The sequence below is a fragment of the Lactuca saligna genome, chromosome 5 (assembly GCF_052625555.1).
Source record: "Lactuca saligna cultivar CGN05327 chromosome 5, ASM5262555v1, whole genome shotgun sequence".
Classification (NCBI taxonomy): domain Eukaryota; kingdom Viridiplantae; phylum Streptophyta; class Magnoliopsida; order Asterales; family Asteraceae; genus Lactuca; species Lactuca saligna.
The window spans coordinates 11,669,687-11,695,380 of record NC_136421.1 but is presented as its reverse complement, the minus strand read 5'-3'; the positions used below and the strand labels follow the sequence as shown (position 1 = coordinate 11,695,380).

Here is a 25,694-nt window from a genome sequence, read left to right as displayed (position 1 = left end):
AGTAACGAAAATTAAAATTGAACTTGAAATTACAAAGAAACATCACAAAGATCAGATGTAGATACTTCCCATGTTCCTCTTCTGATTAACTCATAGGCAAAACTCTTTTCAAAACAAACCACCTAATAAAAAAATATTGCCTACCAAATCTGGTAAAGTCGAATTTGAAGGTTTTTTAGGGGAATTAGATCTTGAAAACAGAGATATGTAGCAATATGTATGTACAAATTCATGAAACGTTTTTGGGCCAATTGAAAGATATAAATCCAAGTTCACTGACAAACTGTTGGATTATCGCGTAAATATATTCAGAAAACTAAAAAATACATGCAAATCCAAATTTATGGGGTAAGGCCAACATACCCTTTCGTTTGATAGACATTTTCTCTCCACTCTCCATTGACCAAGTCGAGTCAAACGTTTAGAAATAGGCTATTGGTAAGCCCTAATCGAATAGAAAAGGAGCAACTACACAAGCTGGATGAATTTCATTAGGTAAAGCAAAAGAGATGAACGTTTATTTCAAGTTAATGAATTTGTAACTTAAAAGGAACCATACCTGTAAACGATGCAGATAAACGGAAGGATGTGGAGTTGATTTGAGTAAAATTTGGAGTCAACTACGTCGTTAATAGGGAAGGATGTAGAGTGACTAAGAGCAGAGCTGCCTATTGTTGTTGATGACTAAGAAGCGACAGGAGGAGGCAGAGACGTAGAAGTGAGCACCAACATCGGATATGGTCTTCTAGACTCGTAGCCGGAGATGATGAGGTGTACTATTCCTACCAAGATCACTCATGCCTTTCGAAGTGTTTGAGTTATTATGCGATAATATCGGTGGCAGTGAAAGGAACTGGGGTAATACCCCCAAATTGGAAGGAGTTGTAGTGGGTGTATTAGGCGGTGGAAGGACCAAGAGACGTACCAGTAGGTTGTCTGAGAAGATAACACATATCCGGTCCCAGTCCCATCGTGAGAACCTAAATTGGAGCCCAGTCGATAGTCATCTGCATCGTCCCATCTGTAGCTTGGATAAGAAAAATAAAAGCAACGATCAACAGAAATGTAACATACACGTTTTGAAATCGTGTTTTGTAATGAATAAAATTGTGAAATACTATGTGAAATTGAGTGTTGAGTTCTAACAGATGGTTTTTACTAGAAATAAAGTAAAACTATGTTTAGAATCACTCAGAAAATATTGGAAGTCTTATGAGATTCCAATTAAAAGCCAAATAGTGAAACTTAGCGAAAATATAAAATTTTAAATAAGTAAAATTTTATTATTTGATGTTGTAGAGAATCTCGTTAGAAACTTGTAGGCGAAAACTTCGTCGAAATCCGAGTTATAACGAAGAAGTTATGACCAACCGAAGATCCGCGACAAAACCGGCACGGCGCCGAATGACCTAAAAAGTGAGTTTTTGATAAACTACTTTTTAGCCTTAGTAATCTAAATGAAAGTCGTAGTATTCGTTAAAACGAGAAATTCGATAAAAAGAACGCTAAAATCTGACTTCGTATGAGGAAGTTATATTTTTTGAAGTTTCAACTTAGCAGTAGACAGCTAAAAACTCGAATTTTAGATCGAGCGATATTTGACCGATACATCCTAAAGGTCTCATCATTTGTAGTACAACGGTAAAAAGTCTGACGAAAACGGATGTCGGATGAAGAAGTTATGAATTTTTAACGGATTCTCCTGTCCCGGTCTGTTAAAAATAATAATATTAAAAATAAATTCAAAATTAGCCGACGAAGTCTAAACGAAAGTTGTAGAGCGTAATTTTAGCTATGCGTGCATATAAAGAATGTCAAAAACGGAGCTCGTATGCGAAAGTTATTAATTTTAGAAGTTTGGGGCTCGAAATCCGAGAATTTCGCATGAACAGTACCAGCCACCGGAGACCCTCGTTGCTGCCACGTCACCTCGCACGAAGCAGGTGCGTCACCGAATCGTGTCCTGTCCTAATTGCCGACACGCCTCGCGCTCCTGTCACATTACAATTGGACCAAAGTACCGAGCCAATCCGGATCTGACGCGTGCACACCTGCGAGCCGAGCCACCGAGCTGCTTCATCACCGCTTTCGTCTGAGCCTCGCTGGATCCCTGCGCAGCTGCCGTGTGTCTTCGCTGAGTCACCCTTCTCGGCCGAATCCTCGCCCTATAAGTAGGAGGGTGCGAACCCTCCCGGCTAAAATTTGAAAATTTCCATTTTTCACCCCTAAATCCATATTTTCACTATTTTGACTTTTCCCGAAGCCCCGGTATCAATTTTAGCACCCAAAACACGTCCCGAGGCCCCCGAGAAGCCCGGAAATTTTATCTTTTCGGTTTTGAATCCCTACCTTCGCAGAGCCCGGTTTTCAATTAAGCTCCTGGTTTCCAACATAGAAAGACATATTTAAAGCTGAAGTGTTGTCCAAATTACTATTTTAACCCCCGGTTAACTTATGGTGAGTTCAATATATAGGAACAGTTGTATGTTATGTGTTATATGTGCTATGTGCTTTTCAGTGTTATTATTCTGAGTTATTTTCTCGTGTTATTCGCTATGTTTATAGCAATTGTAATACCTTTGACCATGTGATCAGTGAAAGGACTTAGATTCACATTGGTACTGATACGTAGCCTCTGGCCATGTAGAGCATGTCTCCGTAAGAAAATGACTTCTATTCTATGGCATTGGAAAATGGTTAGACAGGACTATAAGCCTGAAATCTAACAAGATGTTAATTAGAAATTGCATGTCTTCTATGCCATTTGGGCCAAAGCTTTATTGATGTATATCAAGAATTGAAAAGTATATCTTTGAATAAAGTCTTTGATTGATATGAACGCTTGTCACATGATCTCACATACATCTTGTTGTTCCTCTTTTCTTTTGCCACATTGAAGTATATATATGGCATAACGTTATATTGTATCTATTTTTGAACTCACTAAGCGTCACCGCTTACCCTATCAATGTTTAACAATTGCAGGTGATAAGTAACTAGTATGTTCACATAGTATTGAAAGATTTAGAATAGTTTGTAATAGTACTTTTGTACTACAGTTTATGTTTGTATAAATTACAATATCCTAAGTAGTTATGTAATATATATAACACTTTGTTAAGAAGTTTTGTATCCAATAGTTTGTAATTCCCTTTTATCAATGTAAAATATTGCTTTTATGAATATGCAAATAGCATGTCTTGGAGTAATGATATTGTGAAGTATGAAAGTCTAAGTCTTTCAAAAATACGAAAGTTGGGGTCTTTCAACCATGGTATCAGAGCAGTAGTTTAAGCGAACTAAATTCCACGGATTGGTATTTAGACTTAAAGTATAGGAAGTTCAATATATGAACTTAATCATTGTAAGTATAGGGATACAAACCATAGGAAATATATAAGTAAAAGTATTAGGTAATAGTAAACCCTAATATTCTAAAATACTATCTTACTCCGTATTTCAGATCAATGGCGGAACAAGTAAGTAGACATACCCCTGAGGTTGGTGGAGATCCTCAACCCGAGGAAGTGAATACTCCAGTATCACCTCGTGAGGAGCGACTCTTAGGTAAACTTACCGGTGTTATTCGACAGACTCTCAAAGAACACAAAAAGAATGATGATAAAGGAAAAGAGAAAGTAACTGGAGAATCTTCAAGCGGAAAGGTGAAGCGTCCCTCGTTCAAAGATTTCAAGAGTAGTGGTGCTACAGAGTTTTCTGGTGTCCTTAATCCTATAATTGTTCTAACTTGGATTCAGAACACCGATAAAGTATTTCGTGTTTCTCATGTGGATGATGAAGACAAGGCTATCTATGCTTCTGCAATGCTCATTGGAGAAGCCTTAGTCTGGTGGGAAGCAACATACGAAGCTCTCGATGGATGTGACCAGGAGAACTTATCCTGGGAGTTGTTCAAGACTCGTGTGCTAGAGAAGTATTGTCCTCTAGATATGAGGAGAAGATTGGAGAATGAATTCCTCGAGCTTAAACAAGGAGGAATGACTGTGAATGAGTATGAAACTCAATTTAATCAAAGAGCAAGGTTTGCTACAAAGTATATTCCAACTGAAGACGAGATAATTCAGTTATTCATGGAAGGACTACGACACGAAATCCATGATTTCATTGTCAATCGGGATGTTCTGTCATTCGATAAAGCCGTTGAGTATGCTCGAAGGCGTGAGCATGACTTAGAAATACGTGGTGCCACTCTTACTATTCCAAATCATCCACGTACTGAAAGAACTACTCCTATTTCCACTATTCCACCAGCTCAATCTATTCGAACTGATCCTAGCAAGCAAGCACAATCTCAGAGTGCTTTTCGTGGCCGTGGTAGGTCACAATATTTTTCTATTCAATCGCCTTCATGTCGCGTTTGTGGAAGGAATCATCCGGGTCAATGCAAAATAGACAAGGAATTCATTGTCTGTTATGGGTGTGGAGAAACAGGTCATATAAAGCCAGCTTGCCCAAGGAAGGATGTGACTTGTTATGCATGTGGTATTATTGGCCACAAGAAGCATTTTTGCCCTACTCTTACCAGCCAAGTGACGGGAAGTCAAGCTTCTGTTCAACAACCAGCGAGAAGTCAAGTCCCTGTCCAACAACCGAAGAGTACTCCAACTAAAAAGGAGGAGGTGCCAAAAGCTAAGGGTCGTGCATTCCATATTACCACAGAGGAAGCACGTGAGGACCCGAATGTCGTGACGGGTACATTTCTTGTCAACTCTAGACCTGCTCACATCTTATTTGATTCTGGTGCCTCGGATTCTTTCGTATCTTATGAATTTGCGTATTCTTTTCAAACTATTTGCTATGCACTCGCGCAACCATTTCACGTAGATACTGCAGGAAGTATATCATTACTTTCTGATAAGATCTATAGGGATTGTGTCATAGAAATTGAAGGCTATAATTTTCTTGCTAACCTAATCCCTATCTCCTTGCCTAATTTCGATATTATTCTCGGCATGGATTGGTTGTCAAAGAACCATGCAGAAATCTTGTGTTACGAAAAGATGGTATGCATTCCTATTGAAGGGGAAGATCCCATTCATGTCTATGGTGAACAAAGGATCTTAAAAATAATCTCTTTCCTCAAAGCTCGTAAATTCATATCGAAAGGTTGTCCTATCTATCTGGCCTATACAGTTGACATCTCAAGAAAGGAGAATAAAACTATAAATGATATTCCCATTGTTAACGAATATCCTGATGTTTTCCCTCATGATCTGCCTGGACTTCCTCCGGACAGACAAGTAGAATTCCGAATTGACCTTGTGCCCGGTGCTGCTCCGATTGCAAAGACTCCTTATCGTCTTGCGCCAGCCGAGATGAAAGAAATGATGATCCAACTGCAGGAATTACTTGACAAAGGCTTTATTCGACCGAGTACCTCTCCCTGGGGTGCTCTAGTATTTTTTGTCAAGAAGAAGGATGGATCGATGCGAATGTGCATTGATTATCGTGAGCTAAATAAGGTGACTATCAAGAACAAGTACCCACTACCTCACATCGACGATTTATTCGATCAACTTCAGGGTGTTAGCTATTTCTCAAAGATTGATTTGAGATCTGTCTATCATCAGATGAAAGTACAAGAGCAAGATGTACCGAAGATTGCTTTCCGTACTCGTTATGGGCATTTCGAATTCCTTGTCATGCCATTCGGTTTGACAAATGTTCCTGCCGTATTCATGGATATGATGAATCGAGTATGCCGCCCAATGCTCGATAATTCTGTCATCATATTCATTGATGATATTCTAATCTATTCCAAATCTAAAACCAATCATGTCGTTGATATTCGTGAAATCTTAGAACTTCTTCGAAAGGAGAAACGTTATGCTAAATTCTCGAAATGTGAATTTTGGCTTCGTCAAGTTCAATTTCTCAGCCATATTATTTCTAGTAACTGTGTATCTGTAGATCCCATCAAAATCGAAGCCATTCAAAATTGGGAAGTGCCCCGTAATGCTTCCGAAATTCGAAGTTTCTTAGGTCTCGCGGGATATTACCGGAGATTCATTAAAGACTTTTCTCGTATAGTTGTACCTCTCACAAGTCTTACACGGAAGGAAGTGAAGTTCGAATGGGGTGAAGCTCAAGAAAAAGCTTTCTCAACTCTAAAAGATCTTTTGACTCATTCTCCCATGTTATCACTCCCAGAAGGTGATGATGATTTCTCCGTATATAGCGATGCTTCAAGATTGGGACTCGGTTGTGTGTTGATGCAACGTGGTAAAGTGATAGCGTATGCCTCAAGACAACTGAAGATTATGAAAAGAATTATCCCACCCATGATCTTGAACTCGCTGCAGTAGTATTTGCCCTAAAACTTTGGAGACATTACTTGTTTGGTTATTTACCGACCACAAGAGTCTTAAGTATATATTCATTTAACACACTCTGAATATGAGACAACAACGAGCCATGGAGCTGATCAAGGACTATGGTTGCGAAATCCTGTACCATCCTGGAAAGGCTAATGTGGTTGCAGATGCACTTAGCAAGAAAGTTTATCGTAATAGTACGTGTTATACTATTACTCACACTACGGTGAAGTTCACTATTCTTGATGAACTAGAGAAGTGGCAAGTTGAAGCCTTATAGCCAGAAAATGTGAAGAAGGAAGGAATGGTACATTATGCTGATGTTTTACTTGATGATCCACGAGGATTAAAAGTATTTAAGAATCGGCTATGGATTCCAAAGATTGGTGGATTAAGACAGAAGATTTTAGATGAAGCTCATAAGTCTAAGCTATCAATACATCCTGGTACAAGTAAAATGTACTATGATGTAAGAGCTGATTATTGGTGGCCTAGATTAAAGAGAGACATTGGAAGATATGTACAAAATGTTGAGTATGCTTACAAGTCAAAACAGAGCACCAAAAGCCTTATGGAACCCCAGAAAGTCTTAGTGTTCCTGTATGGAAGTGGGAAGAGTTGTCCATGGATTTTATTACCAAATTGCCAAAGACTGCTAGACAACATGATAGCATTTGGGTAATCGCCGACCGCCTGACTAAGAGTGCACATTTTCTCGCCATGCGTGAAACGGCTCCAATGGAGAAATACGCACAAGTATACTTGGATGAAATTGTTGCAAGACATGGTGTGCCACTAAAGATCATTTTCGATCGCGATACTCGCTTCACTTCTCACTTTTGGGCAAGTATGCAACGCGAATTGGGATCTCGAGTTGCTCTCAGCACCGCTTATTATCCTCAGACAGATGGTCAAACAGAGAGAATAATCCAAACAGTAGAAGATATGCTTTGTGCATGTGTCTTGGAGTTCGGTGGTAACTGGGATAAATACTTACCACTTGTCGAATTTTCGTATAATAACAGTTACCACACTTCAACCATATGAAGCATTATATGGTCGCAAATTTCGTACGCCGTTATGTTGGCGTGATGTAGGATAGAAGATCCTTGGAGGCCCTGAAATGATTCAAGACACCACCGACAAGATTCAAATCGTACGAGAAAGAATGAAAGCGGCCTAGGATCGACAGAAGTTGTATACGAAAAAGAGAAGACGACCTATAAAATTCCAAGTGGGTGATTTCGTGATGCTGAAGGTATCCCCATGGAAAGGCCTTATGCGATTTGGGAAGAAAGGAAAGTTGAGTCCTAGATTTGTTGGTCTATTCAAAATCATCCAGAGAAATTGGAAAGCAAGCATACCGCTTAGAATTGCCTGAAGATTTGGCAGGTATTCATGATGTGTTTCATGTAAGTTATCTGCGCAAATGCTTGATCATCTACGATGAGACATTTCCATTATCCGAGGTGAAATTGGATAATAAGTTAAGATATGTTGAAGAGCCTGAAGAAATCGTGAACGAAAGAACAACTAAGCTACGTAATAAACAAAAGTAGAATTAGTGCTTGTAAAGTGGAAACACCATCATGGCCCAAACTATACTTAGGAAAATAAGAATGAGATAAAAGCAAAATATCCCAATTTATTTTAATCGATGTAATTTCAGGGATGAAATCCTCAAAATGATGAGGTATTTGTAACATACACGTTTTGAAATTATGTTTTGTAATGAATAAAATTGTGAAATACTATGTGAAATTGAGTGTTGAGTTCTAACAGATGGTTTTTACTAGAAATGAAGTAAAACTATGTTTAGAATCACTCAGAAAATATTGGAAGTCTTATGAGATTCCAATTAAAAGCCAAATAGTGAAATTTAGCAAAAATATAAAATTTTAAATAATTAAAATTTTATTATTTGATGTTGTAGAGAATCTCGTTAGAAACTTGTAGGCGAAAACCTCGTCGAAATCTGAGTTATAACGAAGAAGTTATGACCAACCAAAGATCCGCGACAAAACCGGCACGACGTCGAATGACCTAAAAAGTGAGTTTTTGATAAACTACTTTTTAGCCTTATTAATCTAAATTAAAGTCGTAGTATTCGTTAAACCGAGAAATTCGATAAAAAGAACGCCAAAATCTAACTTCGTATGAGGAAGTTATGATTTTTCGAAGTTTCAACTTAGCAGTAGACAACTAAAAACTCGAATTTTAGATCGAGCGATATTTGACCGATACATCCTAAAGGTCTCGTCATTTGTAGTACAACGGTAAAAAGTCTGACGAAAACGGATGTCGGATGAAGAAGTTATGAATTTTTAACGGATTTTCCTGTCCCGGTCTGTTAAAAATAATAATATTAAAAATAAAGTAAAAATTAGCCAACAAAGTCTAAACAAAAGTTTTAGAGCGTAATTTTAGCTACGCGTGCATATAAAGAACGTCAAAAACGGAGCTCGTATGCGAAATTTATGGATTTTAGAAGTTCGGGGCTCGAAATCTGAGAATTTCAATTTCGCATGAATAGTACCAGCCACCAGAGACCCTCGTCGCTGCCACGTCACCTCGCACGAAGCAGTTGCGTCACCGAGTCGTGTCCTGTCTGAATTGCCGACGCGCCTCGCGCTTCTGTCGCATTAAAAGTGGACCGAAGTACCGAGCCAATCCTGATCCGACGCGTGCATACCTGCAAGCCGAGCCACCGAGCTGCTTCATCACCACTTCCGTCCGAGCCTTGCTGGAGCCCTGCGTAGCTGCCGCGTGTCTTCGCTGAGTTACCCTTCTCGGCCGAACCCTCTCCCTATAAATAGGAGGGCGCGAACCCTCCCGGCTAAAATTTGAAAATTTCCATTTTTCACCCCTAAATCCATATTTTCACTATTTTGACTTTTCCCGAAGCCCCGATATCAATTTTAGCACCCGAAACATGTCCCGAGACCCCCGAGAAGCCCGAAAATTTTATCTTTTCGGTTTTGAAGCCCTACCTTCGCAGGGCCCGATTTTCAATTAAGCTCCCGATTTTCAACATAGAAAGACATATTTAAAGCTGAAGTGTTGTCCAAATTACTATTTTAACCCCCGGTTAACTTATGGTGAGTTCAATATATAGGAACAATTGTATGTTATGTGATATATGTGCTATGTGCTTTTCTGTGTTATTATTCTGAGTTATTTTCTCGTGTTATTCGCTATGTTTATAGCAATTGTAATACCTTTGACCATGTGATCAGTGAAAGGACTTAGATTCACATTGGTACTGGTACGTAGCCTCTGGCCATGTAGAGCATGTATCCGTAAGAGAATGACTTCTATTCTATGGCATTGGCAAATGGTTAGACAGGACTATAAGCCTGAAATCTAACAAGATGTTAATCAGAAATTGCATGTCTTCTATGCCATTTGGGCCAAAGCTTTATTGATGTATATCAAGAATTGAAAAGTATATCTTTGAATAAAGTCTTTGATTGATATGAACGCTTGTCACATGATCTCACATACATCTTGTTGTTCCTCTTTTCTTTTGCCACATTGAAGTATATATATGGCATAATGTTATATTGTATCTATTTTTGAACTCACTAAGCGTCACCGCTTACCCTATCAATGTTTAACAATTGCAGGTGATAAGTAACTAGTATGTTCACATAGTATTGAAAGATTTAGAATAGTTTGTAATAGTACTTTTGTACTACAGTTTATGTTTGTATAAATTACAATATCCTGGGTAGTTATGTATATATAACACTTTGTTAAGAAGGTTTGTATCCAATAGTTTGTAATTCCCTTTTATCAATGTAAAATATTGCTTTTATGAATATGCAAATAGCATGTTTTGGAGTAATGATATTGTGAAGTATGAAAGTTTGGGTCTTTCAAAAATACGAAAGTTGGGGTCTTTCAAGAAATTTGAAGTTGATGAGTTTAGAGTGAAATCCGAATATGACTGCATGAGAAAGCGGGTGGGGGGAAGATAAGGTAGAACCGGTGGGGGGAGACGTGGGAATGACACGTATCAGCCCCATCCTTATCTTTACACCATTGTTAATAATTTAAGGGACCAAATTGTCAATACCATAAACTTTAGTGCAAAAAATCTGAACCATTAAAAATATGAAAACTTATGGGCCACATTTACCAAAAAATCATGATGTTCACTATTCATAAATGTGGCCATTTTTAATTAATTTATATATATATATATATATATATATATATATATATATATATATATATATATATATAAGAATCTCACATAAGTATTTAAAAAAAACTCAGAGAGTTAATTAAGAGTTAATCAATTAGAGAATGGAAAAAAAAATATTTTCAATCTCCATGGATATTGATGCTCATTATTTCAAAACTATGGGAAGCAAGGTATTTTTTATATGTTTATGATTAATGTTAATTCTTTAAAGAATGAATGTTGATTTGAACAAACAAAAAAAAGACTCTTAAAAATACGAATTAGGGTTTCGATGTTGGAGTTTAATTATATGTGATTAAGGTTCCAATGCTGGAGGCTAGTTGTATTGGATTAGATGATTCTTAAATAATGTATTTATTATTAGCACGTACTGTAGGTTAAATTGAATTTGTGTCTAATAAAACTCATTCTTTAAGAATGTATTTATTTTTTTACCATATACTGTATGTTCAAGGGATTTTATGTGAAACTGGACACATTCTTTAAGAATATATTTAGTTTTACCATGTACTGTAAGTTCAATAAATTTTATGTGCAACCAAACACATTCTTTAAGAATTATTATGTACTAATAATCTAATTTTTGTAAGAATCATTTATTATGTTTATAAAAAAAATTCACAACAATAAGAATAAAAGATTTTTATTTACATGTTTTAAATTTACATGTTAGTGTTTGTTACTAATCAGATTCTTAGGTAATTCACAGTCTTTAAGAATGTATCATACTCTTCAAGAATATGAAGACAACGATCAGAAGCAGTAGGAGAATATGATGAATGGTACTCTCTGATAAAGAATCCTTATCATTATGTTCTTCCAGAGTGCACATTCTTTTCATATTCTTTTAGAATGGTCATTATGTCGAAATTCATACCAAGAATGGCTTATTTACTGTATATTCTTTAAAATTATGATATATTGTTTAAAATTTGATTCTATGTAAAATGAATATTCCATATTCTTCAAGAACTCCCATTTGATGTTATAGCTTTGGTTGTATAAAATGAATATTGCATTTTCGTCAAGAATATGTTAGATAATAGTCATGAATCATTCTTAAAAATGAAATTAACTTCATGTATGAAACTAGTTTTATATACTTACGTTTCTAAAACAAAATGATGTAATTATTCATGTTTAATTTTGTAAAATAGGATAAATGAGTATTTAATAACAATCCTATTAAATTATGCAATAGATAAGTAATCTTTCTTTTTTAAATATAGGTTACTTGACTAAAATATTATAATATTTAATAAGTACAGTTATACAGTGCATATTATCATATGTTAATCATATGTACCGTCATATTATACCCATTTATTTATTTATTCCAGTTGATAATAAATGGTCATAATTCACGTAATATTTATAGTTCATATTTAATTCTAGCTCTATATAAACTTATGATTATATATCATCTTAAATTGTGATTTAAAAACATTACAGACATGCTATAACTCATAAAACTTAAAGTTTGTTTCTACACAATCTCATGTCTCATATCATTTAGAACCATAATAAAAGTTGGTTTATCTTATACCGAAATTTGTTCATACCATTTACCTAAGAGAAATTAAATATTTTGATATATTTTGTTCATACTCATTTTCTTATTTATATAAAATAATGATATACAAAATCTATTAACTTGTTTTTGTTAATGGTATATCTTTTGACATTTATATTGATCTAGCAAGATATAGTAATATATATCAAAATAAAATATCTAGAAGTGTCTTTACCAAATTGAAGCAAGTTTAAATATTTAATCAAACACCTATTTTTGACAACTAAAATAAAAACAAATTAAATTATTTAAATATAGTTATTCTACCTATTTAGGATGGGTGTATATATATATATATATATATATATATATATATATATATATATATATATATATATATATATATATATATATATATATATATATATATATATATATATATACTTGGTGCGAATGACTTTAACTGAGAAGTTAATTTACATTTTTTTTTTTTTTTTTGACAATTTAGCTCTACAAATTTAAAGCTATTACAAATGTTGATAAACTTTTTTATATATTATAAATCACTTTCATTTATGAAACAAAGAAAGTACAAATAATGGGTAGACCCACGTGTCATTATTGATCTATGTCAAAACCGGACATAAATACATTTCCACTTGCATCAATTTAATAATAATCATTCAAGAAAAATGAAATGTGAGCATATAATAATAAAAATACCAAAATAGTTTTATTTTAAATTATAAAATTTATGCAAATAATATATACACATATATGTTATTATAGAGTTACATTATATATATATATATATATATATATATATATATATATATATATATATATATATATATATATATATATATATATATATATATATATATATATGGAAAAAGTGAATATACCCTTAAGAGTATATAAGCTTAGGTATCCAAACTCACCATAATATGTTGTTCTGTTTGATATATTTATTATAATGTTCTTCAACCTCAATCCTTAACTTGATTTACTTTAAATATTTTCAAAATTTTATTATTATCTTACTCTTACATCACATCTTTTTGACGAACATCAATTAGGTTCTATATATTATAGTTGAAAGTGAAAATTATGTAAGAGGAAAATAAATGTGAAATTTATAAAAATCTTTGAATGAAATCAAGTTAGAAGTTAAATTATAAGAACATTAGACAATTACAATGTATATATATGATACAAAACGACGTAGTATGGTGAGTTTGGGTACGTAAGCTTATATACCCTTAAGGGTATATTCACTTTTCCCTATATATATATATATATATATATATATATATATATATATATATATATATATATATATATATATATATATATATATATATATTTGACATGTTTACAATACAAAATGATGGTGAAATGTATACGTTATTCACTATCCAAAAATCCTTATGATATAAAACTAAAAATATATTTGGACGCACAATACCAATGAGAAAACTTTGGATATAGTCATGTATTCACATTATGCACACATAATATATATCAACGACGAATTATAACAATTTATTGAATAAAGTACTAAAAATGGATATGTAAATATTCATGTTATTCACGTAATGCACACATATGCCACATTTCTTCTATTAATAGTAATTTTATAAAAATATATTTTTTTTAAATTTAACATGTTTATGATCTTTAATTTATTATGATTTAAAAAATATTATATGATCCATAATATTAATATATTATTTAAAATGTTATAATCCAAAATATTGTGGCTCCACATAATAATGAATGACAGTGTTAAGAAAAACATTATCGTATGCAAATTTCTATGTTCCGTAATTTTTATATATTTATTTTTACAGTTTGTCTAATATATTTTTTTAACATGTTATCATGAATCTTCTAATTATTTATTAGTCTTTTTATTAAACCGGTTTTGTAATTTTAAATAGGCAGGACACCAACATTGGTGGTAACAAAAACAAATAATTGAAAAGGTGGAGGGGCAACGATTTTATACCAGGTATGCTTCAAATCATATCAGTTGCATTATTGACAATAAGATTATCGTTTCACGTCTTATTCTTTTCTAAAAGTTATTTTGGATACTTTATCATTAAAAAAAAAAAACAAAACTAACTTTAAAAAATGTCAAATTAAATTATTCATTTTTTTTTACGGAAAAGAGGGAGAACATGACATTAGACATTGATAGAATAATCGCAAAAGCAGGGTGACCTAATTCTAAAGTAGCTCAGTTTCTCGTCCACGAGATATTCTCAATTTGATATCTCGTGTATAAAACCTTCATCTCGCGTAAAACAATTAATGATGGCAATTTCGTAAATAAGAGCAAAGACCCGACCCGTTTGCATATACATCTCCCGTCTTGATGACATCTTGTCGTCTTTTAAAACGGGATCAAGGATACAAAAAGAAATTTTAAAATTCAAACTAAAATAGGATGTTATCTGGTGTGTAAGAGCTACACGTTTCATTAAATCTCAGCCGTCCGATCATCTCATGTAACAATAAGAGTGGGACACACATTAAGTGAACGGATAAGATTTTGGCGATCATGTACTTCTAGGTCAAGCCAAGCTGAAGTACAGCTGTCAGCGCGTGGTTCTGAGCCGATGAACCAAGACAATTGTAAGCCGGCTAAGTGGGACCCATATCTAGTTAACTTATCACTTTTCAATTTTCTCTTATCAATAAGTGATGTGATAGATGGAGTGATAAGTAGGTTAACTTATCATCCTTCTTCTATAAAAATCGCCATTTCTGCAACGAATATCGTATTTTTATTTTCTCCCCGCGATAGGATAGAGAGAGAAAGTGAGGAGGAGAAAAAACATATGTATGTATATAGAGGGCTAAGAGCTGACCCATATATATATATAGAGAGAAAGTAGAGAGAGAAATCTCTGTAATTTTTCATCGACCTCGACTTCTTCGTGTTCTTCATCTCTCTACTATCATCGATCGATCTTGCTAAGGTGTTTTCCTGAGCTCTTTTGTGTGTGTGTTTTTTTTGCTTCAAAAATCGTTTTTTTTTTCTCTCTATGGATATGTATAATTATATTTCTTGACTTGCTTTACTTTTGCCATTTGTGAACTACTTTTGCTTTCTTTCGCATCTTCAATTTCCAGTGGTTTAAAGCTGCTTTTTATTTCTCTGATCCGCGAAAAAAATCTTTAAATTTATTTTCTGTTCTAAAAATAATAAATATATTAAAGAAGATTCAAAACTTTTGTTAGGATTATTGTTCATATATGTCGGTGCATGCTCATCTTGTCTGAACCATAAATGAAAACTGTGTTTGTTCGGCTAGATTTGAAGGTCAAGTTTCTAGCGATCTAGTTTTTTTTGGGTCTGGGTTTTCTAATATTTTGATTTTACTTTTTTGTTTCAAGTTCCCAAGTTTTTATTTAATCTTATATTAAATAAATTGATTTTGGGTATTTCCTTTTTACTGTTTACCTGAAGTTAATGGTAGCTCACCCTTTCTACTTTTAATTTAAAAAAAAAAAAAAAAAAAAAAAAAAAAAAAAAAAAAATTACAGTATTATTTACAGATGTATTTGGGGTTTTACAGATCTGAAGGGTTGTAATCGTTGTTGGGAGATAGGGACCAGGAATTACAATGTCGTCTCTGAGTAGGGAGCTTGTGTTCTTGATCTTACAGTTTCTTGATGAAGAAAAATTTAAAGAGACAGTTCACAAGTAAGTTTGTTCATGAATTGGGGTTTTAGGTTTTTTCTGTTGTTCAAATGATTTTAGAATTAGTGTAATGATTTTGTGGTAGGCTTGAGCAAGAATCGGGATTTTTCTTTAACATGAAGTATTTTGAAGATGAAGTTCATAATGGGAATTGGGATGAAGTTGAGAAGTATCTGTCTGGATTTACTAAAGTGGATGACAATCGTTACTCAATGAAGATCTTTTTTGAAATTAGGAAACAAAAGTATCTTGAAGCATTGGATAAGTAAGCAAAAAGCCCTTGAATTTATCCAAGTAAATTTGGAAATTTTCATATTTAATTAATGAAAATTGAAAAATGTACTTCAATTTGTATGTTCATAGGCATGATCGGTCCAAAGCAGTGGAAATCCTAGTAAAGGATCTTAAAGTGTTTGCATCATTTAATGAAGAGCTTTTCAAGGAGATTACTCAGTTATTGACTTTGGAGAATTTTAGGTATTTATCTCTTTATGTAATGGTAGAGGGAATGGAATGGAGAATGTGATTTCCATAACATGTTTATAATCATGTATTGATTTTTAGGGAAAACGAACAACTTTCTAAATATGGTGACACGAAATCAGCTAGGGCTATAATGTTGGTTGAGCTCAAGAAACTTATCGAAGCAAATCCTTTGTTTCGTGACAAATTGCAGTTTCCTAACCTTAAAAATTCCAGACTACGGACTCTCATAAACCAAAGGTGAAATTTTTTGTTCACCACATTTTTGCATTTGCATTTGCATTATAATTAATAATAATTAATAATAATTTGATCATCTTGCAGCTTGAATTGGCAACACCAACTTTGTAAAAACCCAAGGCCAAATCCGGATATCAAGACTTTGTTTGTTGACCATTCATGTGGTCAACCAAACGGGGCCCGCGCACCATCACCCGCAAACAATCCGCTACTCGGGTCATTGCCAAAAGCCGGAGGCTTTCCTCCTTTGGGCGCACACGGGGTTTGTATTTTTATTTTCATTTCATTATAAAATAAATTATTCAAAACTTTTTGATTAATTAGTGTGTGTGTATATATAAATATTTTTAGCCCTTTCAACCTACACAAGCTCCAGTTCCAGCTCCTCTTGCGGGTTGGATGTCAAACCCAAACCCAAACCCACCCGCAATATCTCACCCTGCTGTTTCCGGAAGTGGAATTGGTCTTGGTGGTCCATCTATGCCAGGTTAAATATAGTATAAATTTTATAAATCTAAAAGCACCATGTAATTAATAGTAATAATTATTAGAGTAGACTAGAGTTGTAATATTATTACATTTACAGCTGCTTTAAAGCATCCAAGAACACCACCTACAAACCCTTCATTGGATTTCCCATCTGGGGATTCTGACCACGTGAGCAAAAGGACAAGGCCAATGGGGATAACAGATGAAGTCAACCTTCCGGTCAACGTGCTGCCCGTGTCATTCCAAGGGCATGGCAGCAGTCATACTCAACAGCCTTTTAATGCATCTGTGTCTGTATCTGTATCTTCATCTGCATCTGATGATTTACCCAAGACTGTTGCAAGAACTCTCAACCAGGGTTCATCTCCTATGAGCATGGATTTCCATCCTATACAACAGACATTGCTTTTAGGTTAGCTAGTCAACTGTGTTTAAACGATTTTGACTTTGACTTTGACTTTAGTAGATGTTGATCAACTGACTTTGTGGTTTTATAAATCCGGTGCTTCAGTTGGAACAAATGTAGGTGATATTGGATTGTGGGAAGTTGGTTCAAGAGAAAAATTGGTTCTTAAAAACTTCAAAGTTTGGGATCTTAGTTCGTGTTCCATGCCTATGCAGGTATTGTATGGGGGTGTTTCTTTTTGCCTTATCAACTATTTTACCCATAAAAAAGAAAAAGAAAAAAAAAAAATCTTATCATTTTACGGTTTTACCCTTTTTAGGCTGCTCTTGTAAAAGATCCTGGCGTGTCTGTAAACCGTGTAATTTGGAGTCCAGATGGTTCGTTGTTTGGTAAGTTATTTTTATATCACAACATATAAAAATGTCAATGGAGAATTATTTTTTTTTTAATAATTTTGTACAAACAGGAGTTGCTTATTCACGACACATTGTACAAATATATTCATACCATGGAGGCGATGATGTGAGACAACATCTAGAGGTACGTTTGCTTCCCATTTTTCCAACTAAGATCATCCAAAAAACCAGAAATTGACATTTTTTGTTATAGATCGATGCTCATGTTGGTGGAGTAAACGATCTTGCATTCTCACATCCAAATAAGCAACTCTGTGTGATAACTTGTGGGGATGATAAAACCATAAAAGTCTTCGATGCTGCAACTGGTGCAAAACAATACACTTTTGAAGGTCATGATGCTCCTGTTTATTCTGTATGCCCTCACTACAAAGAAAACATTCAGGTAACTTTTACTTCTTTTGTTTTAGTAAAATACTAAGTTAGAGAAGTTTTGTAATTTTAGGTCTTTTTTGGGTTTAGTTTATATTCTCAACGGCTCTTGATGGGAAAATAAAAGCATGGTTATATGATAACATGGGATCACGAGTTGATTATGAAGCTCCTGGTCGATGGTGCACAACAATGGCTTATAGTGCAGATGGAACAAGGTTAGCGACTTTAATTCGTTTTGCACTACATGATGATTTTACCCTAACAAACAGTTTTCACAATACTCATCAATTTTTACAAATATTTCAGACTTTTTTCATGTGGAACAAGCAAAGAAGGGGAATCGCATATTGTGGAATGGAATGAAAGTGAAGGAGCTGTGAAAAGAACGTATCATGGATTCCGTAAACGATCCTTAGGTGTAGTGCAGTTCGACACCACTAAAAACCGATTTTTGGCCGCCGGCGATGACTTCTCGATCAAATATTGGGATATGGATAACGTTCAGCTTTTAACAAGCGTGGAGGCTGACGGTGGTCTTCCGGTAGTAAATCCAATTCATTTCCATATTATCAAAAAGTCATTTTTTTGAGAATTATCGAAGAATCTAATTCGTTCATTCAAACCCTAAATTGAAGGCGAGCCCACGTATCCGATTTAACAAAGATGGCACTCTGTTAGCGGTTTCCGCCAATGAAAATGGAATCAAAATTTTGGCGAATTCAGATGGTCTTCGATTACTTCGAACTTTTGAGAATCTTTCTTATGATGCTGCTTCCAGAGCCCAGGAACCTGCAAAGGTAATTGAAAAGTAACCAGATTGTAATCGGAAACTTCTTTTTTATGCATCTTTTGACGATATTATTATCATCATCTCCAGCCTACCTTAAACACAATATCCGCTGCTGCTGCCGCCGCCGCCGCCAGCAGTGCCGGAATAGCAGAGAGAGTTGGCTCTGTTGGTTCTATCTCGGGAATGGTCAGTTTAAGAGAATGTTTATTGGTTTTTATGATCGGGATAATGAAAATTCGATACTGTTATGAATTATTGTAAATCTCGTTTATGCTTTAGAATGGAGATACCAGAAGCATGCCAGATGTGAAACCAAGAATCAACGAAGAACAGAACGACAAATCAAAGATTTGGAAACTCACTGAAATAAGCGAACCTTCTCAGTGTCGATCGATGAAACTCCCAGAAAACATGAGAGTAACAAAGGTAAATTATTACGTACAGTATGATCTTTTTTTTCTTGTTTGGAATCTCGTTTTCATGATTGTTTATTGATTATTAAACAGATATCAAGATTGATATATACAAATTCTGGTAACGCTATATTGGCGTTAGCATCAAACGCTATACATTTGCTGTGGAAATGGCAACGAAGTGAGCGTAACTCAAGTGGCAAGGTAAGTAATTTAGTTGATGTTTCAAAAATTGAAATTAAATTAAAATTTTGTTGTTAAATTGAAAAAATTTACGCAGGCAACCGCAAGTGTTTCACCTCAATTATGGCAACCTTCAAGTGGGATTTTGATGACTAATGACGTGGCAGAAACCAACCCTGAAGAATCTGTCGCCTGTTTTGCATTATCCAAAAACGATTCTTATGTGATGTCGGCATCTGGTGGAAAGATTTCTTTATTCAACATGATGACATTCAAGGTAAGTTTTTTATCGCGAAAAAAAACAAAACGAAAGTTTTAGTTTATTAAATATTAAAATATTAAATCTAAACACTTGCAGACGATGACAACGTTCATGCCACCACCACCAGCTGCCACGTTTCTTGCTTTCCATCCACAAGACAACAATATAATCGCTATCGGAATGGATGATTCAACGATTCAGATATATAACGTTCGTGTGGACGAGGTAAAAAGCAAGCTGAAAGGGCATTCAAAAAGAATTACAGGTCTTGCATTTTCACACGTGCTCAATGTTTTAGTCTCATCCGGGGCAGATGCTCAGGTCAGTAGTCAGTAGTCAGTATATGTAAAACATTCAACACCACACCAATTTTTGACTGTAAATATTATTTACAAATTTACCTTTTTTCAGCTTTGTGTATGGAGTTCTGATGGATGGGAGAAGCAAAAGACAAGATACCTTCAGCTTCCACCTGGAAGAACACCCACAGCAACAGCACAGTCAGACACACGTGTACAGTTTCATCATGATCAGATCCATTTCCTTGTTGTACACGAGACCCAACTCGCAATATACGAAACAACAAAACTCGAATGTGTAAAACAGGTAACAATTAACAATTAACAAACTTTCTTCTTTTTTGTGTAAGAATCTAAACAAAAAGTCAAAAACCCTTCTTTTTTATTATCAGTGGCTTGCACGTGAATCATCTGCCCCAATATCACACGCGATGTTTTCATGCGACAGTCAGTTGGTGTACGCAAGTTTCTTGGATGCAACGGTTTGTGTTTTTACAGCTTCACACCTTCGATTACGTTGTCGAATCAATCCATCTGCATATCTTTCTCCCAATGTCCCGAGGTAAAAAAGAAAGAAAGATCCGTTGACTTTAGTCAAACTTCGTTCTTTTTTTTTAATTTTTTTTTTTAAAACTTTTTGTTTTAGCAATGCAAATGTGCATCCGTTGGTGATTGCTGCACACCCACAAGAACCGAATCAATTTGCATTGGGTCTATCAGATGGAGTGGTTCATGTATTCGAGCCGCTTGAGTCGGAAAGCAAATGGGGGGTGCAACCACCGGCTGAAAACGGTTCGACCAGTAACGCAGCGGTTGCACCGGTTGGGGGTTCGGGTGCGGATCAGGCTCAAAGATGACCTCACCTCACCTCAACTTGTTTTGGTGGAACTGGAAGCATTTTTGTTGGTTGGTTGTTTTCAGGGGGGTGAAATGTAAAATTTTTAGTCACATGTAGATCTCTAACTTATCTTGTTTGTGTAAAGTCGTAGGTTTTAAATTGTGGTATGGATGGTCTTAAGTACAAGAATGTTGTTTACCATTGCCATCAATCATCCAATGTCAAATCAAAGTTGTAAAACTTGTTTTTCATTTTGATTTTCCTTGTTTGTGAGATCTTGGTATTTATTATCCAGCTGACATGTTTTCAGATTATTTTTCTTCAAACCATTATTGAAAATATATCGATTTGTAAACAAACAAATTTGTTTATAACAAGTGAACAAATTTGTTTTATAATAACGACAAACATGGCCATAATATTTACAAGAACATTACCCACATTGATTTCTAGACAATATAAAAGGAGATGTAGCAAAGGATGCCTTACAATTTCCACATCCATGAAAGAAAACGCTTCACATTCACCAGACAATAGACAATAGACAATATAGACAATATAGACAATAAACATCCCATAACAATTACATAATAACATCATCCACCTTTAACCCCACAACACAAGAAGCAGACATATTTACAATTCAACAAATCAGGGATGGAGTCCATTCATTCATCATCAAACTTTTTTTATGTACACAGAAACCCATGGAATGGCATCACCTACTCAGGTCTAAAAGTCACGAGATGAGGGAGGTGGGATTCATGGAGCTTCTTTATATCATTTGCAGTTACCTTAGTAGACTCCAAGCTCAATGATTTCAACTTCTTGAGACTTGTTAAATGCTTCAATCCTGCACTTGTTACCCGTGAACTTGATACATTTAAAGACACCAAGTCTGTCAATTCTGCATTCAAATTTCAAACTTCAAACCAATATTTAATCAACAAAACAAGACAGAATAACTGATCATATCACAAAATACCAGATATCATTTCTAGAGATTTATCAGACAGGTGGCTGTTTTGAGACAGATTCAAAAGCATCAAAGATTTAAGATCCTTGATGTTCTTCACACCAGCATCAGTTAATCCCCCACCACAAATCTCCAACGATCGCAACTTCTTAAAATCTGTAACAAAAATTCCTCTCTCACATTATCTATTTTAAAAAAAAAAAACAAAACCATTTTTTTTTTTTTAAATTCAAAAGTGTAGCAAGCATACTGCGCAGATGATTGGTTCCAATATCTGTTATTTTCGCACAGAAAAGATCCAAATGAGTCAATCCAGTCAAACCTACATCACAAGTAGGAATTACAATTGTTAAAAACATTTCTTGGAATGAAAAGTCAAATAGGTCAATGTATGAGTGTAGTTTACTTGTAAGAATTGCAAGTCCTGCATCTGTGATTTGGCGAACATCAAGATTAAGTGATCTGATACACGACAGTTTAGCCAAGTGTCGTAAACCTCCATCTGTAATAACTGTGAATGAAAGATTCAAACTTTCCAAATTCACCAAACCTGTTAAGGATCATATCAAAGTCAAATTCAAGTCAATGCTCAAATAAGATTGGACATATACATATACATATACATATACAGTATATACTAACCAGAGAGATGACGAAGACCATTGTTTCCAACTTCTGTATCAGACAACTCCAAACATTTCAAACGAACAAGACCTGAAACACACACACACACACACATACATTAAATTAACAACATATGGATACATCAATATATAAAGATGTTTGTTAAAAGAATCACCTGCTAAGTGAATCAGTCCTTTATCCCCAATTCTACATGAATCCAGATTCAAGCTCTCCAAATTTATCAAACCTGAATATGTCAAAAAGCTTATGTGTATCAAATTTTGGAAAATACACATGAATGTTAAGAGATTTCACCTTTTAGGTGTGCTAAAACAGCATCTGACATATCATTGAATCCCAAGTTCAGCACTTTTAGAGACTTCAATTCTGCATAAGTTCACCTCCATAGTTATAAATTAATGATTTTTAAGATAAATTAATGAAAATAAATAATAAAGATACAGATCCTTACTTGAAAACTTGTCACACCCATCGTCAGTGATATTAGATCTGCTTACATTCAGAAAAAGCAGAGCAACAAGATCTACATAAAACAAACGAGTCAAATAAAAAAGTCAAACAACATAATGAGATTACAAAAAAAGAAAATATAATGAACCTGAAAGTGAATCCAGACATGCTGCAGTAATAGGGCAGCGTTCCATATTCAGCAATGTAAGCTTGTGTAAACCTGAAAAATGTAAATTTTAATTTACATAATAAAAAAATATATATATCTTTCACTGAATATGTAAAAATGATTAGAAATAATTGAAGTGAACCTTTCAAGAATGTGACACCATTATCCGTGACCTTGCTGCTAGAGATTTGTAATTCTTTCATGTTTGTTAGGTCTGAAACATAAATAAATAATACACCAAATTTAAATTCTTTCAAGTTTATAATAAAAATTACTTGTCTAGAATACATATTAGAAAAACTACCTGAGAGAGGCTTCATATCAGCATCAGTAATGCAATTACAACAGTTCATATTAAGTGCCTCCAGCTTTTTTAAACCTGCCATATAACATTCATTTATACTTGATTATCTAATTCTAATTATTGAATATTAATTATGAGAAGAAAAAAAAAAAAAAAAAAGACCTCTTAAATGGACAAGACCACCATGGATTCCAGAGCATCTTTCGAGGTCCAACTTTGACAAATTGACCAAACCTGAAAGCACACTCATTCCTTTTGCACTGATGCTTGTGTTCCTCTTCAAACTCAAACTTGTCAAGTTTGAAAGACCTGAAAAAATAAATAAATAAAGTATATTAAGATTGTTTCCTTCAAATTCAATAAAGAATATCGTTACAAGAGAATACCAGTAATGCATCCAAGCCCAACATCAGAGATATGTTCGCAGAAATTAAGGTTTAAAGCCTCAACATTCTTGCATTCTTTAATATGTAACAAACCAGAATCTGTAACATCAGAACCAGAAAGATCTGTAGAGAGTAAAGACGATCCCTGTGAAGAGATCACATCCATCCACGTGTCATCAACTCCTGGATACTCACCTAAGTTTATATCCTGCCAAAAAAATAATAATAATAACAAATAAAATCATATGCTTATCTGAGAAATCTACATTGAAATCATATTAGATGTATATATACCTGCAAAGCACAATCTAGAAATGCTTCAAGAGAAGCCTCATTAAGGCGTTGAGAGTAAACCAATTCATTAAAAATCTGTTGGCTGATATCTCTTGGAAGCATAGAGAAGGTTCCATACTCATCAATTTCCTGTTTCACACCACAAAATCAGTAAAAAAAAAATCAATAGTTTTTTGTTTATTAGTAGTAAAAGTGATGAAATGATAAACGTACTTGAGAAATTTTATAAATGCATAATTCCATGAGAGACGGGGGTATGGTGTTTCCTTGTTTATTGTCTACAGATGCTCGAGAAAAAGCAGTTCCCAGCCATTTTGAGCTTCCGCTTTTGGAATATCTTCGAGAAACTCCTCCGAGAACAATGTCGTCGTTCGTTTGTTGGTCTCTTTTTCTAGAACAAGCTCCCCCCATGGATGATGGATGGATTCAACGTTATACAAGCTATGGAAAGAAGCGAGTTGCTAAAACTGATGTTGATTATTCAATATTTGAGGACACGTTAGCCTGCGAGTTCAAACAGAAAATCAGAATCAGTTTTTTTTTTTACCTTTTTACCAGTTTTACACACATCCAAACACCCCCAAAATGTTCTATTCAGACATGAGTCCGATCATTTTACATGGAGTTTTTATGTTAAAAGACCACGACCTGAATTGTTTATCTGTATTTTATAACTATACTCAAGAAAACCCCTGAAAACAGATAGATATATGTGATCAAAAATATGAACACCCCTGTTATAAACTCACGAAAAGGAAAAAATGAAAAAGAAGCATGGTTTTTCCAAATCGATAAAATTTGCTTCCTTTATTAACAACCCAAAACAATGATTAAGCAAAGAATCAAGAAGCTTGTGTAACGATCAACGTGGTAGTAAAAAACAAGCACTAAATTAAACAAAATAACGATAATCGAACCTAAAAAAGGACATATATCCGATGATTCGTTATCAAGTAAGCTCATGGAAACCCATCACGATCACGATTAAACGATAATTAGGGTGGGTGAGGGTGAGGGTGAGGGTGAGGGTGAGAGAGTGGGGTGAGGAAGAAGAATGGAGAAGAAGGTAAAAGCGTATAGAAGTGAGGGAGAGAGAGAGTGGGGTGGTGACGAGCCAATGATCGAACCTGCGGATGATGGCAACGTGGAGGCTCGGAGTTTGATGATTCTCTGATCAAAGGAGTTGGGATAAGACTAAAGTTGAGAAAGGCCCCACGTAACTTATAATACCATATTTTATGTTATAATTTAAATAAGATATAAAACTCATTTAACCAAAAAATATCTAAAGTGATAAAGACCTTCTTCTTTTATTAGCTAAATTTTGTTTGCGTGAAAGTTTTGTCTGTGTATATATAGTTGTATTAGAAAATCTTGTGGATGGGTTTTCTTTTGTTTGAATGAATCAATCGAATAATCCAGTTACTGTTTGATAGTTTTGTCAAAAATTATATTTTTAATACAATTGATTGTCGTTTGAGTTTGACTACGTGCCTCCATTCG

At 34.5% G+C, this 25,694-nt stretch overlaps 2 protein-coding genes across 2 annotated transcripts; one reads left to right on the top strand and one right to left on the bottom strand.

Moving 5' to 3' along the window:
- Positions 1-14,853: 14,853 nt before the first annotated feature.
- On the top strand, positions 14,854-21,240 carry LOC145046025 (protein TOPLESS-like). The gene is made up of 23 exons (XM_078994302.1): positions 14,854-15,048; positions 15,649-15,776; positions 15,859-16,038; positions 16,137-16,250; positions 16,338-16,496; positions 16,581-16,758; positions 16,848-16,983; positions 17,083-17,397; positions 17,497-17,606; positions 17,711-17,780; positions 17,858-17,931; positions 18,001-18,192; positions 18,270-18,397; positions 18,489-18,723; positions 18,818-18,979; positions 19,060-19,158; positions 19,252-19,398; positions 19,479-19,589; positions 19,666-19,845; positions 19,927-20,151; positions 20,242-20,436; positions 20,522-20,691; positions 20,776-21,240. Exons 2-23 carry the CDS (start codon positions 15,697-15,699, stop codon positions 20,984-20,986), a joined length of 3,471 nt encoding a protein of 1,156 aa, XP_078850428.1. The 5' UTR covers positions 14,854-15,048; positions 15,649-15,696; the 3' UTR covers positions 20,987-21,240.
- A 226-nt stretch (positions 21,241-21,466) lies between these two features.
- Positions 21,467-25,288, bottom strand: LOC145046026 (Leucine-rich repeat family protein). The gene is made up of 16 exons (XM_078994303.1): positions 25,109-25,288; positions 24,405-24,695; positions 24,192-24,320; positions 23,898-24,105; positions 23,674-23,820; positions 23,512-23,586; positions 23,350-23,421; positions 23,187-23,258; positions 23,040-23,111; positions 22,883-22,954; positions 22,743-22,814; positions 22,586-22,657; positions 22,350-22,493; positions 22,194-22,265; positions 21,953-22,099; positions 21,467-21,874 (listed from the first exon to the last, which is right to left on the bottom strand). Exons 2-16 carry the CDS (start codon positions 24,600-24,602, stop codon positions 21,690-21,692), a joined length of 1,737 nt encoding a protein of 578 aa, XP_078850429.1. The 5' UTR covers positions 24,603-24,695; positions 25,109-25,288; the 3' UTR covers positions 21,467-21,689.
- Positions 25,289-25,694: the final 406 nt, after the last annotated feature.